At 44.2% G+C, this 12,584-nt stretch overlaps 1 protein-coding gene across 1 annotated transcript in view; it reads left to right on the forward strand.

Moving 5' to 3' along the window:
- KCNB1 (potassium voltage-gated channel subfamily B member 1) overlaps positions 1-11,511 on the forward strand; it is a 114,415-nt gene extending 102,904 nt beyond the window's left edge. The window contains exon 3 of the mRNA XM_039563450.1: positions 1,283-11,511. Within this exon, the coding sequence (XP_039419384.1) occupies positions 1,283-3,304 (2,022 nt within the window). The 3' untranslated portion in view covers positions 3,305-11,511. The remainder of the gene's footprint in view (positions 1-1,282) is intronic.
- Positions 11,512-12,584: the final 1,073 nt, after the last annotated feature.

A 12,584-nucleotide genomic window follows, 5' to 3' on the forward strand; every position in this document is an offset into this window, starting at 1 on the left:
TTGTCAAGGAAGGAGTGCATCAGATTTGCAATTTGGGATGCAGAACTTTTGTCACACATTTTATAATTCGTTGCATAATGTTGTGTATCTGGTCGTCAGGCACATACATTGCAATCACTTTCAGGCTGCTTTTCTATCAAGCAGGAGAAAAGTGAATGTGAGAGACCAGCTTACACTGAAGTGAAGACTAAATGTTAGTCACGTGTGTTTGTGTGTTTTGAAATCATTATTGTATTTTGGCAGTTACCTAAGAAACTAGATATAATCCCACCAATTAATAAACTAGAAAAATAATTCACTAGTAGAAAAAAATAGTGTTCAAATTTTTGGTCAGCTCCAAAACCTCCCTACAATGGCTTTACAAGGAGATGTAATTAGGGAAAACTGGAACATACAGCATTAATGTCTATATAAAAAAGGCACAAAATGCCTATGCCATTGGAAAGCTGCAAACACTAATGCAGCACTGCACACTGCAGAGTTGGTTGCCCAGACTCTGATCAGATTTACTTGGGGTTTAGAGAGGCTGCTCACTGCAGAGCACTGTTTCCTCCTCTCATTGCACTCTTCAGCTGGTTTCTGACAATGTGTGAGGTCTCCAGTGGCTGGGCCTGCCCTGCCTTGGCTGTCTCAGTGTTGTCCAATTTGGTTTGCTCAGACGCTTGCTCTCTCCTCCCGAAAACTCAAAACGGCTTAGAAAGCTTGGTGAAGTTTTCATGTTTTTCACAACCATCAAGTTTCAAATTAGAGTTGAGTCACTGAACAAGAGTGAATTATTTGTATGCTTATGTAGTAGAATTGTACACACATCTCTGTAATTAGCCATCAGCACCCCAAACTACAGCAGTAACCATTCATTAAATGGAGAACATCGCTATGATCGAATCATGTATTCACAATTGCATTCCTTCATGCTTAAATTTCAGAGCCTGTTGTCCAGATGGGCCTTGTTGGGTACCTAATTAGTAGTTAATCAAAAGCTCCTGCTGTGAACTGCTTCACAGCCCTCCTGGCATCCTAGCTGTTCTTATGTGTTCCTTGACTACAGGGAGATGAAAGCACAGGAGTTGAAGTAGATGCTTTATCTCCTTTAGGCATCTCCCATAACTAAAGCAGCTTCCAAAATAAACTCAGCTCAGGATGCATTGATTATCCAACTTCTGCGTACTGAGCAAAATGGGTCTTGCAACGTGTGAGTGAAAATACAGCCATGTGTTAACAGCAGCGAAAGACAGTGTAGTGTATTCCGAGATTAACTCACTGTTTTCTCTTTCCTTTCCAGATTTTGGCAATCATTTCCATCATGTTTATTGTACTATCTACAATTGCCTTGTCCCTTAATACGCTTCCTGAACTACAAGGCGTGGATGAATTTGGGCAGACCACAGATAACCCCCAGCTCGCCCATGTGGAAGCGGTGTGCATTGCGTGGTTTACAATGGAATACCTCCTGCGGTTCCTCTCCTCGCCTAAGAAATGGAAGTTTTTCAAAGGCCCACTGAATGCTATAGATTTGCTGGCTATCTTACCCTACTATGTTACTATCTTCCTCACAGAATCCAATAAAAGTGTACTTCAGTTCCAAAATGTACGAAGAGTGGTCCAAATATTTCGGATTATGAGGATACTCCGGATTCTAAAGCTCGCCCGGCACTCAACGGGTTTACAGTCCTTGGGATTTACATTGAGGAGGAGTTACAATGAACTTGGATTACTCATCTTGTTTTTGGCTATGGGCATTATGATCTTCTCCAGTTTAGTGTTTTTTGCAGAAAAAGATGAGGATGATACAAAATTCAAGAGCATCCCAGCTTCTTTCTGGTGGGCAACAATCACCATGACAACAGTAGGCTATGGAGACATTTACCCCAAAACTCTTTTGGGTAAAATAGTAGGAGGACTGTGCTGCATTGCTGGTGTGCTGGTGATAGCTCTTCCCATCCCAATTATTGTCAATAACTTCTCCGAGTTTTACAAAGAGCAGAAGAGGCAGGAGAAAGCCATTAAGCGCAGGGAAGCTCTTGAAAGAGCAAAAAGGAATGGCAGTATTGTTTCCATGAACATGAAGGATGCGTTTGCCCGTAGCATAGAACTGATGGACATCGTGGTTGAAAAGAATGGAGAAAGCATAGCCAAAAAGGATAAAGTTCAGGACAATCATTTATCTCCAAGCAAATGGAAATGGACCAAGAGAACACTCTCTGAAACTAGTTCTAGTAAATCTTTTGAAACTAAGGAACAAGGGTCCCCAGAAAAAGCCAGGTCATCTTCAAGTCCCCAGCACCTGAATGTCCAACAGCTTGAGGACATGTACAACAAAATGGCAAAGACTCAGTCCCAGCCAAACCTTAACACTAAAGAGTCGAGTCAATCGGGAAAGCAAAAGGAAGAGCTGGAAATGGAAACCCTTCCTGGCCCTATGGTGCCCCTGCTGGCAACTCGCACTGATGGGATCATTGACATGAGGAGCATGTCCAGCATCGACAGCTTCATAAGCTGCGCCGCCGAGTTCCCTGACTCCGGGCGGTTCTCGCACAGCCCGCTCACTGCCCTGCCCTGCAAGGGCGGCATTAACGTCATTCAGGAGCAGAGCAGGCCAGAGGGGAGCAGTGCCAGGTACGTGGAAATGAACCCAAGCTCCGAAAGCAGCCACCGTTCTGCTTTTTTCATTGAAAGTCCCAAAAGCTCCATAAAGGCCAGTAACCCTTTAAAACTAAGATCTCTGAAAGTTAACTTCATGGAAGAGGACACCAGCACATTAGTACCAGCATCAAATGTACTGAGAACATATCCAGACCCTCTCAAGAGCCAGGGAGCTGCTGCTGCTGCCACAGATAGTTCCTTATTCTCTGACAGGTCTCTCATGAGCCCAGAAACCTCGATCTACACAACTGCGAGTGCAAGAACCCCCCCAAAGTCACCGGAGCCGCAGGCAGCCATAGCTTTCAACTTCCATGATGCTGGTATACACAAATATATAGATGCTGACACTGATGATGAAGGTCAGCTGATGTATGATTCAAGTCCACCTGGAAATGTGAGTCCCAAGTACAATGTTGCAAACAGTGGCTATCTAAAGCAAAAGGACCATGTTTATAGAACAGAGAAGAACCATCTAGAAGCTGCTGCTTTACCCACCTCCCCTAAGCTGATAGGGCAGAACTGCATTTACTCTATGGAAGGTATCACTGGAAGAACCCACGGCAATCAGGAGACTGTCAGACTAGAAAATCACATTTCCCCAGAAGTCCATGTATTACCAGGCAGTGGAGGACATGCTAACACACATGATCAAAGCATCTGAGGTGGGGTCTGAAAGAATTTACTGAGAGTTTAAAGGAATATCTTCACAGTCAACACAAACAAAAGAGCTTCTGCATGGCATGAACTTGGCTGAAACAAGCCACCTGTTTCTAAAAGTCTGGGGGAGGTCCAGTGTGGGTTTGTGAAAATGTCCTTCTCTGAAACAACTCTAAAGACATTGCCCACATCAGTCAAAAAAATGATTGCAAATCATGATCACACATTGATCTCCTTTCATGTTGTCCAGTGAAGCCAATGTGACCAAATACCCATCCATTCCCCTTGAACGCTAGAGCTCCTTTTGGAAATATTAACATCTGATTTGCATTAGTTCCATAAAGGATGCCAAGGCAGCCAGATTTGAACTCTGGAATAAATTGCTGGGGTTGGTATAAAGCTTTCAAAAACACAATGCTCACTGCTTCAGGGCAGCTGTTCCCCATCTACAGCTTTTTCTGATGGATATTATGTCTAAAGGTAACAGGGAACACTTGCATTATTGGAAAATCCAAGTGAAAAGCATTTGAAACAAATAATGGTCTAGAGAAACCAATTTTTAAAATGCTCTTTGTGTGTTTAACAATCTGATATCCTGTAGGACCTGACGTTTTCTTTTGAAATATCAGCAGGGTGAGTTGCACCACTTGTATCTAATTCCAAACACGCCCTAAGACATAGTGAGACTTGCACTTACCCTCTGCTAAAAGCCGGTACCTGCCCCAGGGCCAGCGCGTGGCCCTTGGTGGCCCACGGCCCACGCTGGGAAGGTGTGGAGGAGCCGTGCAGAAGCAGGACTCTCCGAGGCATCGCAGCCAGAGCCCCTCCCGGTGCCGGGGCGCACAGGGCTGGAAGGAGAGCGCGGCTCTCGCCCGGCCCGTGCCGGGGCTCCGGCGCTGCCCTGGGCTCCCCTCCCGCCCGGCTCCCGGCGCAGCCCAGGCTCGCCCGTGGCGCACGAGAGGAGCAGCTGGTGCGAAGCTTTTTGCGCCCAAGCAGCGCAGTGAAAGATATGCAAGTGTTACATAAATATGCAAAAAGAGGGATTCGTTAGTGACCCGTCCCAGGCCTGGCTGTGCTCCCTCTCGCCAGGAGGTCGGGCAGGAGAGGCTCCTGCAGGGCCGTGGCACGAAGCAGCTGCGAGAGGCAGGAGAATCAGGCCTGACATTTTAATAGCATCCAGTCATTTTTAAATGAAACAAAAAAAAGAGGAGAAAAAAAAAAAGATCTGACCATTTTAAGTGAACAGAACTAGCAGCCACCAGCCTAGGTTTTTAAAATATTATTGTTTCAATAAAGTTATGTCAAATTGTGTAGGAAATAATTTGTCTTTGGTTTTTAATCTCGGGGGGGAAAAGCACTTTACGTTGACTTTTTGTTGTCGTTGTTGCAATGCTGGAGTAGGATAGCAGAGTGTAACAATCAAGCACTTTAACCAAGCACTACTTTAATTTGTGCCTCTTGTTGTGACTGTGATTTGTTACACACTTGTAGCAAGTCACAACTTGTCCTGTGATAACTGTGATGGTAACCTTTTATGTTGTTCTCTGTTTCTACTGTAAAACTCAGTTGTAAATAACTCTGTCAATGAGCGTTTCCTGACCTGTCCCTGAGTTCCTGCCGGGGTGTGTAGCAATCTGCAGGCAGCGGGTCCGGGGATAAGCTGAGACACGGGACGTGGGAGCAGAGGGGCACACGTGGGAGGAAGACCCCCCCGAAGCCACTCGAGTCCACTGCATTTTGTTCCTTCCTATTGTAAACAACAAGTGTTGGTTAGTCCTGAATGTAGCCGTGTGTCCGTCCCGGCCGTGCAGCACTGTCTGTAACCCGTAATAGTGAATGCAGCATGTACGGACAAAAGCAATAAGCACATATCTGTTTTAGGAGCTGACATGGGTTGTGAGGATGGCTTTGCCAGGTGTCTCCTTGGCACAGAGCTGTGCCCACGGTGCAGTGACTCTGCTCTGCTCAGCCCCGGTGGCCCAGCAGGGCGAGGCCCGGGGGGGACCTGAGCCAGCAGCTCAGGAAGGAGCCGAAGGGCAGCGAGAGCCCTGGTGCCAAGCAAAGAGAGACGCGGAAGGTGCCCAGAGCACCGCGTGTGCAGGCGAAACTCCCCAGGGTATTTACGAAGGGCCAGTTCCTGAGGTTTGTTCGCTTTTACTCCGCCTTCCTTCAGCCGAAACCGCCGCTCCTCCGAGTGGGCTCTTTGCCTGGTGAAGGACTTTAGGATTTGGCCATAGTAAATACAAGTGTACTTAGAGGAACCGACGTATTGCTGAGATACTAGTTAAGATTGAGTCGTCACAAAAAAGTAAAGTAACTTTCCAGCAGATAAGCTTTAAAAACTGATTTATTCTGTGGATTTCTGAGGCCACAGAGCAGCAACGAGAAATCTTAAAGAGAACAGTTTTAATATAATCTCTATGTTTCAGTGATCAGTCATGTCTGCCATCAGCACAAATGTAAAAAGAAGAAAAATCAGGGAATTTTTTAAAATAAAGTAATAGTGATTTCCAAGTTAAATATTTTTAGAGCTGATGCTTTCATGTGGAAAAAAAAGTCATATTTTACATGTCACGAAAGTGAACGTATTTAAATATAGCCATATAGTGTAGTATTTACCACACTCTCATCCAAATTGATGTATTTGGTTTATAGATGGCACTGACAAAAATGTATAAATCAACAGTTCTATCATTTTTTATCTGATAGTCAACTGGTGCAACTCTCCTTGTAACCAAAGGCCCTCTGTCTGCCTTGCGTGATCGCTCATGACACACACCTTATGTCATCTATTTAGTCCTACCTTTAAAGTAGCATTTTACTGAGTCACTTTTGAAAGCCAAATTCAAAAGTATCATTAAAAAATCTACCTTTTAAGCCTGAATAGCCAAAGTCCTATAGATTTCTTATAGAAAGCAAATAATTTAAAATTAAGCATATAATATGCTTGAAGAGCATTTCTTTCTTATTTGTGTACGAAGATGTAGCTCTCATTTTGTGCCCAATTAAAAAGGAAGTATGTTGAATTTATTTTAGTGAAATAAAGTCTGAATACAAAGTATGTATCTATATATGTGTGTGTGTGCATAATACACATATATATAATGTAAGCACTGGGAAATCTACTCTAACCTAAAGCTATGGTAGACTAAGTCTGTACTCACTGCAAAGGAAAAGCAGTGCTTTGAAAACATAATGCTCACCAAATCCTATAGATCCGAGAAGGACAATTTAATTTTTGTTTGTTTAATACATGTTTCCCAAAGTTCATAGCAGTTGGGGAAAACAGGGAATATCTCTTGCATCGAGCTAAAGCGTGTGGTTTAATCACTGATATTGGGCATTCAGGTCTGCAAATTTACTGAGCACCAAGTATCGAGCAAGCTGACAGAGCCTCACCTGCTGCTGCAGAAGGCATCATACCTGAAAGAACTCTCTCTGGACGTGTGATGTCTGCACTTGCTTGTATCTTATGCCATCAACATCATTTTTAATACATACCTATAAATATATATATAGAACATATATATATATATATGTGAAAGGAGAGGGTGCAGTTTTCTTAACCAGGAGGCAAAGATTCTTTGAGTTTTAGCCTTGAACAGAGGAACAAAGCAGTGACTTTGCAGTAGATTTCTCAGTGCCTTTTCTTAAAAACATCACCTAAGCACACTTATGGAAAAAAAACCCAACCCAAAACAAGAGTCTCCTGTGAAATCCACATTTTTCGGAGATGTTTGAGAGTCAAAAAAAGGTAGAAGAAAGGAAAAAAAAAAAACCAAGAGAGAGGAAAATAAATCCATGGAACGCACATTCCCTTCCTGAACATGCCGTGTGTCAAATGCTGGGGAGTATCTGCCTGTGCGAGTCATGAGAAACACATCTGAGGCGGTCAGGTTGTTTGGCAACTGTGGCTGTGATAAACTGTAGCCTTTTCTTCCCTTGCAGCTAATAAGATACACATTTCTAAGGAAAACAGTATTCTTCTTCTGTAAAATTGTAATGTATTGTTAATATTTGTACCTATTGTATATTTATGTCTTGACAGAATTATGACCAGTACAGTTTATAGTAAATAACAAGGTTATGTAAAATTCATTGCAAAGACAAGGTTTCTAAAGCCACGTTCTCTCTGTTGGTAAGCTCCACAGAACACCTCATTCTAAAGCAAATCCTACAGTTCCTGAGTGAAGTAGTCGAGTGAAGGAGGCCATGTGGCGCCGGTGCCCTCCTGCACAGCCGGAGCAAGATGGGCTTCCCTGGGGCTCTAAATTAGCCCCAACTCCTCCATGTTTGGTCAGTCACTTCTGCTTATGGTAATCAGACAGAACAAGTGCTACCTTGGGTTCATTTGGGGAGAATATGGCTTTAAATCGTTCCTGAATAAAGTACAGATGTTCTAGTTACCTCTGTACCTCCTGCTTGCCATTGTGTTGGCTTTATAAGTATCTGATGTATGGAAAAGTCGTGTGACTTTCATGCATTCCAGAGTAGTCTATTTTTCTGTTCAGATTTAAAAAAAAATTATATATATATAAAAATATAAATATATATCTGTATTTTTAGCAAATTTATAATAGGGCAATCAAGTCAGATTTCTTCTTTTTGTATTACAGAATAATATATTAGATGCTCTCTCAGTGTTCATTTACACAGCTGATCCCCCAACCTTTTTGTTGTTGTTATTTCCTTTTTTTCTGATAAACACCTGCAACATTCCTCCTGGAAGGGCATCTGTGAAAGGTCATGGGGTTTGTCTGATGTTGTCATGTTTTCGTATTTTCCTGTTTGTGGTACTTAACCAGGGACTGGCTGTGGAAACTGAGATGTTCCTGCTGAGAAACATGGAGCGGGCCAGACCCTGCCTTCGGTGATGGCAGGGGAAAGGTCACCCAACACCACTGGCTGCAGTTTCTCCAGATTTACATCGATTAAGCTGAGAACAGAAAGAAGAGACAGGTTTTGAATCTAATTGTCCTAATAGTGACATGATGGAGTTGAGATAAGCATCAAAATTTAGGCTCTTATTCAAGGCAATGACCTGACAATGCTCAGGCACCTTCAGAGAAGTTTTTCCTTGATTAAAACAAAAGTGTCCAGACTTTCATTTCCCACTGGGTTTTGGAATTTTTATTTTTGGTCCCAGAGAAAATCAGGAAGTGAGGAAAAATTATGGAGGAGTGAGAAACATAAACATTCAGAAAGAGGCCAGATTTTGATTTAGTTATGGTAAAATCTGTCCATGTACCTGCTTACTTAATGATCTTCCTTGCTCCTTTATAGCTGTACCACAGCTATATTCACAGAAATTTAATAATAAGTCCGTGAGATAAATGTTCATCCTGAAGCTATCTCATGGCCTCTTGAAGTTTAGCATGATGAAGAGCCTCAGACCCACTCTAGCTCTGCACAGACATTTCCTTTCGATTCTGCCTAGCAGTTTGGTAAGTGACCATGCTTTTGCCAAAGATGGAGTTTTGGTTCCACTTGCTTTCATTTTGTGAGATTTTCTTACATGTCCACCATAATAGCCAATAAACCTGAAAGAGGTTTCGTTTGGAAAGGTGTGTGTTTCATAAGGTCCAGGTATCCCTCAAATGAAAGGAATAACCAGTAGACCTAGTTTTGCATGTGATTATCAGCAAGACCAGTTCACAAATGAAGGTATTAAAGTTGGGTGGGATTTTTCTTTTCTAGGAAGCAATTAATGCAATAGGCTGCCATATCTGTCATCAGTGATCACATAAATCCCTTCAAAAGGCACCTTCCACGTCAGCAGGTTTATTAGAGCATAGTCAACAAAACCATAGAAAGCTTCTAGTCAGACCACTCTTAACTTTGCCCTCCCACACCAGGACAGGAACAGCCCAAATACCACCCAGCCCTTTGAAGAAGAGAGGTTTATTTTCCAGCATGCATCTCACACCCCATGCTGATCACACTTAGGCTCTTGCACTGAAACTTTGTCTCGGCCAGGCAAAGGAAACCTTAGGAAAACTGAAAGTCTTCATCCAGAATGTGTATCCCATTTGTTGCTGGTGTTACCTAAGCCACAATAAGTGTCCTTTGACACCAATGGTTGGGTGCCACAAGTGTTCATATCTGTAAATACTACTCCGAATTTTGCTTTGCTTGATTCTGGCTTCATCGCACAAGAAGTTTTCAGTCTTAGGGGCTTAGAAGAAAAAGCAAAACCTTCCTTTTTTCTTTTAACTAGAAATAATACTGTTGATGCTGTGTAGGACTGAACAAGGATTAACCTTTATTTTTAAAGGGGTCTTTCCAAGACTGCAGTGACACTACCTTCAAAAATTAATAATAAGGCTGAACTCTGTACAAAGACTCCTCAAAACTAGAGCCTCATGAAAGCCAGGAAGTGAATTTATATGAAATGCCAAATTCTTTGCTGCTGTAAGTTAAAGCCCATTGAGGCCAATGGAGCTGTGCCCCATTTAGACCAGTAAAGAATTTGGACCCATATCTCTGAAAGCTAAAGGAAAACTAATAGCATTGTATGGCCTCAGGGCTGGAGGTGTCTGCCCACAGCACATACTTGGAAACCGGTGGGGTGAGGGAATGGGAAACAGAGGCAGGTCAGTGAAAGCCTGGGAAAGGGGCAAACCTTCAGGCAAGAGGGTGACAGTCATTCCAGACATGACTGAGCATCCCTCCATGTCAGCTCACTCTTAGTGGACTTGATGCCACAAACAGCATCCCAAACTCACAGGTGACTGTCCCTACAGCAGGGTCCCAACCTCAGCCCCACAGTTCAGTGCTCTCAGCCCTCGGTCCAGGGACTTACTGAAGCTGGGAGGACACTACCGGCAGATGGGCTACTGGTCACTTTGAATTGTGGCACAACCTCTGGTCCTGTTGGTAGTCTACATTTAAGACCATTCATCTGTTCTTCTCTGTGTTTTTCATTTAGGAGCTCTGCCATTTGTGACTCTTCTTCCTGTTATGCTTTACTGCCTCCACATACCATTAGCCACACGTTGGCTCCTGCAACCCCTGGGATTTGTTTTATTTATGTCAGTTTTGTTGGCTTGTGATGAACATTTTTCCCCCCATTCTCTGGCTTTTTGGCGGTCAATGCAGAAAATTACTTTTGCATTCAACCATTCCCCACTGGTGTGTTTGGAGGGAGGGTGGGGGAGCAGCACCTCCATTTTACTTTGAATTTTGAAGCCATGATACTGTACTCAGAAAGGCCAGCCACAGCTACCAACCAAACTCTCTTTCCAACTAGATTAGCATTAAAAAAATACACCCCCACTTCCTGCAGCAGAATCCTGCTCTCTCATCAGGCCAGTGAAGCAGTTTCGGAAAAGGGAGAAAACCTTAGCGAGGCCATGCTGTGAGTGCTGCTCAGTGATGCCACCGCGGCTGCCCCGCGTTTCACAGGCGGGGGCCAGCCCGGGCCCTCCTCCAGTAGCCCAGGACCTGCAGGGCCCCTGAGCCCAGGCAAAGGCTTCCCAGTGACATCTGCAAAGGGCAGCCATAAGCATCCATAGTCACTGAAGGATAGGAAAGCTGTGGGGGTCCTTTTAAAAAAGAAAGTGATACTTAACAAATAAAAACTGGAAAATGTGTTTCCTGTGGCTCTGCTGGTACATGTAGATCAAATTGCTTTTATAGCTGGAAGTTGAAACTGATTATGACCCAGAAAGGGCAGACTAGGACCAGTTTCTCCATTGCCTTGCACTGGGTTATTTTTTAACCTGCGCAGTGGGGAATCAATGGAGAACCCAGTTCAGCATGTCTGTAAGGAAGGGCAGTGCTTGTGCCCGATAGCCCAGCAGATCCTGCATGTCTTGCACAATCTCTTCATTCGGTTATATTGGAATTCACTGTCCAGTGCACCAGCAGAAGTTTTCTTCCCTTTTAAGAAATGTTTCAATGCCCTGGCACTTTGGGGTGATTACAGCAACATTAGCCATATACTAATGTACTTAGAGTCTTACATTTTTTGTAACTTTGATTTAGTCATTCTTTGTTGAAGTTTATTGACCTCTCCAGTTGTTTCTGTAAAACAAATTATTAAAAAAAATCCGTCTTTATATGCATGTAGTAGTATGAAACTGTGATCAATGTGTGACATTCTGAAACTGTACTGTCTTGTAAAATATGTCCAAATGTCTAAGGGTTTTAAAGCAATGGTCCCTTACTACAGCCTACAGAAATAAATAAAAAGGAATGGAAAAACCTAAAGCCTTTATTGCTCTGTTTCATGGTCACATATACTGGCCAAAAATACAACTCCCATTGGCTGGCACTGAGTTTCTGCTTCAGCTCATTGCAGTTGACAGCAGGTTTAGACATACGTTATTTGTTCATGGCTGAGGCCATGATTCAGGAAAGCAGTGCCGAGCCTGACACCTTCTGTTTTAAGTCTGACAGATTCAGTGCATAAACCTTCAGTCCTCACCCTACATGGACAAAATCCATCCACATCTCGGGGCACCACAGCTGGGCCCAGGGGCCGGAGCATCCCCAGCTCCTCTGTGCACAGCCCAGGGAGGGGCAGCACCCTTGGGGCCCCTGGCACACACACCATGGTCCCTGGCACACACACAATCCCTGCACACACACCATGGTCCCTGGCACACACACCATGGTCCCTGCACACACACAATCCCTGCACACACACCATGGTCCCTGGCACACACACCATGGTCCCTGCACACACACAATCCCTGCACACACACCATGGTCCCTGGCACACACACCAAGGTCCCTGGCACACACACCATGGTCCCTGGCACACACACAATCCCTGGCACACACGATGGTCCCTGGCACACACACAGTCCCTGCACACACACCATGGTCCTGGCACACACACAATCCCTGCACACACACAATCCCTGGCACACACACCATGGTCCCTGGCACACACACCAAGGTCCCTGGCACACACACAATCCCTGCACACACACCATGGTCCCTGGCACACACACAATCCCTGCACACACACAATCCCTGCACACACACCATGGTCCTGGCACACACACAATCCCTGGCACACACACAATCCCTGGCACACACACCATGGTCCCTGCACACACGTGTTCCCTGGCACCCATGCCATACCAGGAGATCAGCATCTCAATCACACAATTGTGCAGATGCAAAACCAGATGCAGATGGGAGAACAGCTGATGTTTGGAGACAAGGAGCTCTGTGTGTGAAAATTAGATGAACAGGCTGCTTTGGCTGCTACTTGAGACAGAAATGGCCTTTCTTGGAGAGTCACTGTGGTTTTCTGCTCCATTAGACTGGAT

This window comes from Corvus cornix, chromosome 20 (assembly GCF_000738735.6).
Source record: "Corvus cornix cornix isolate S_Up_H32 chromosome 20, ASM73873v5, whole genome shotgun sequence".
Classification (NCBI taxonomy): Eukaryota; Metazoa; Chordata; class Aves; order Passeriformes; family Corvidae; genus Corvus; species Corvus cornix.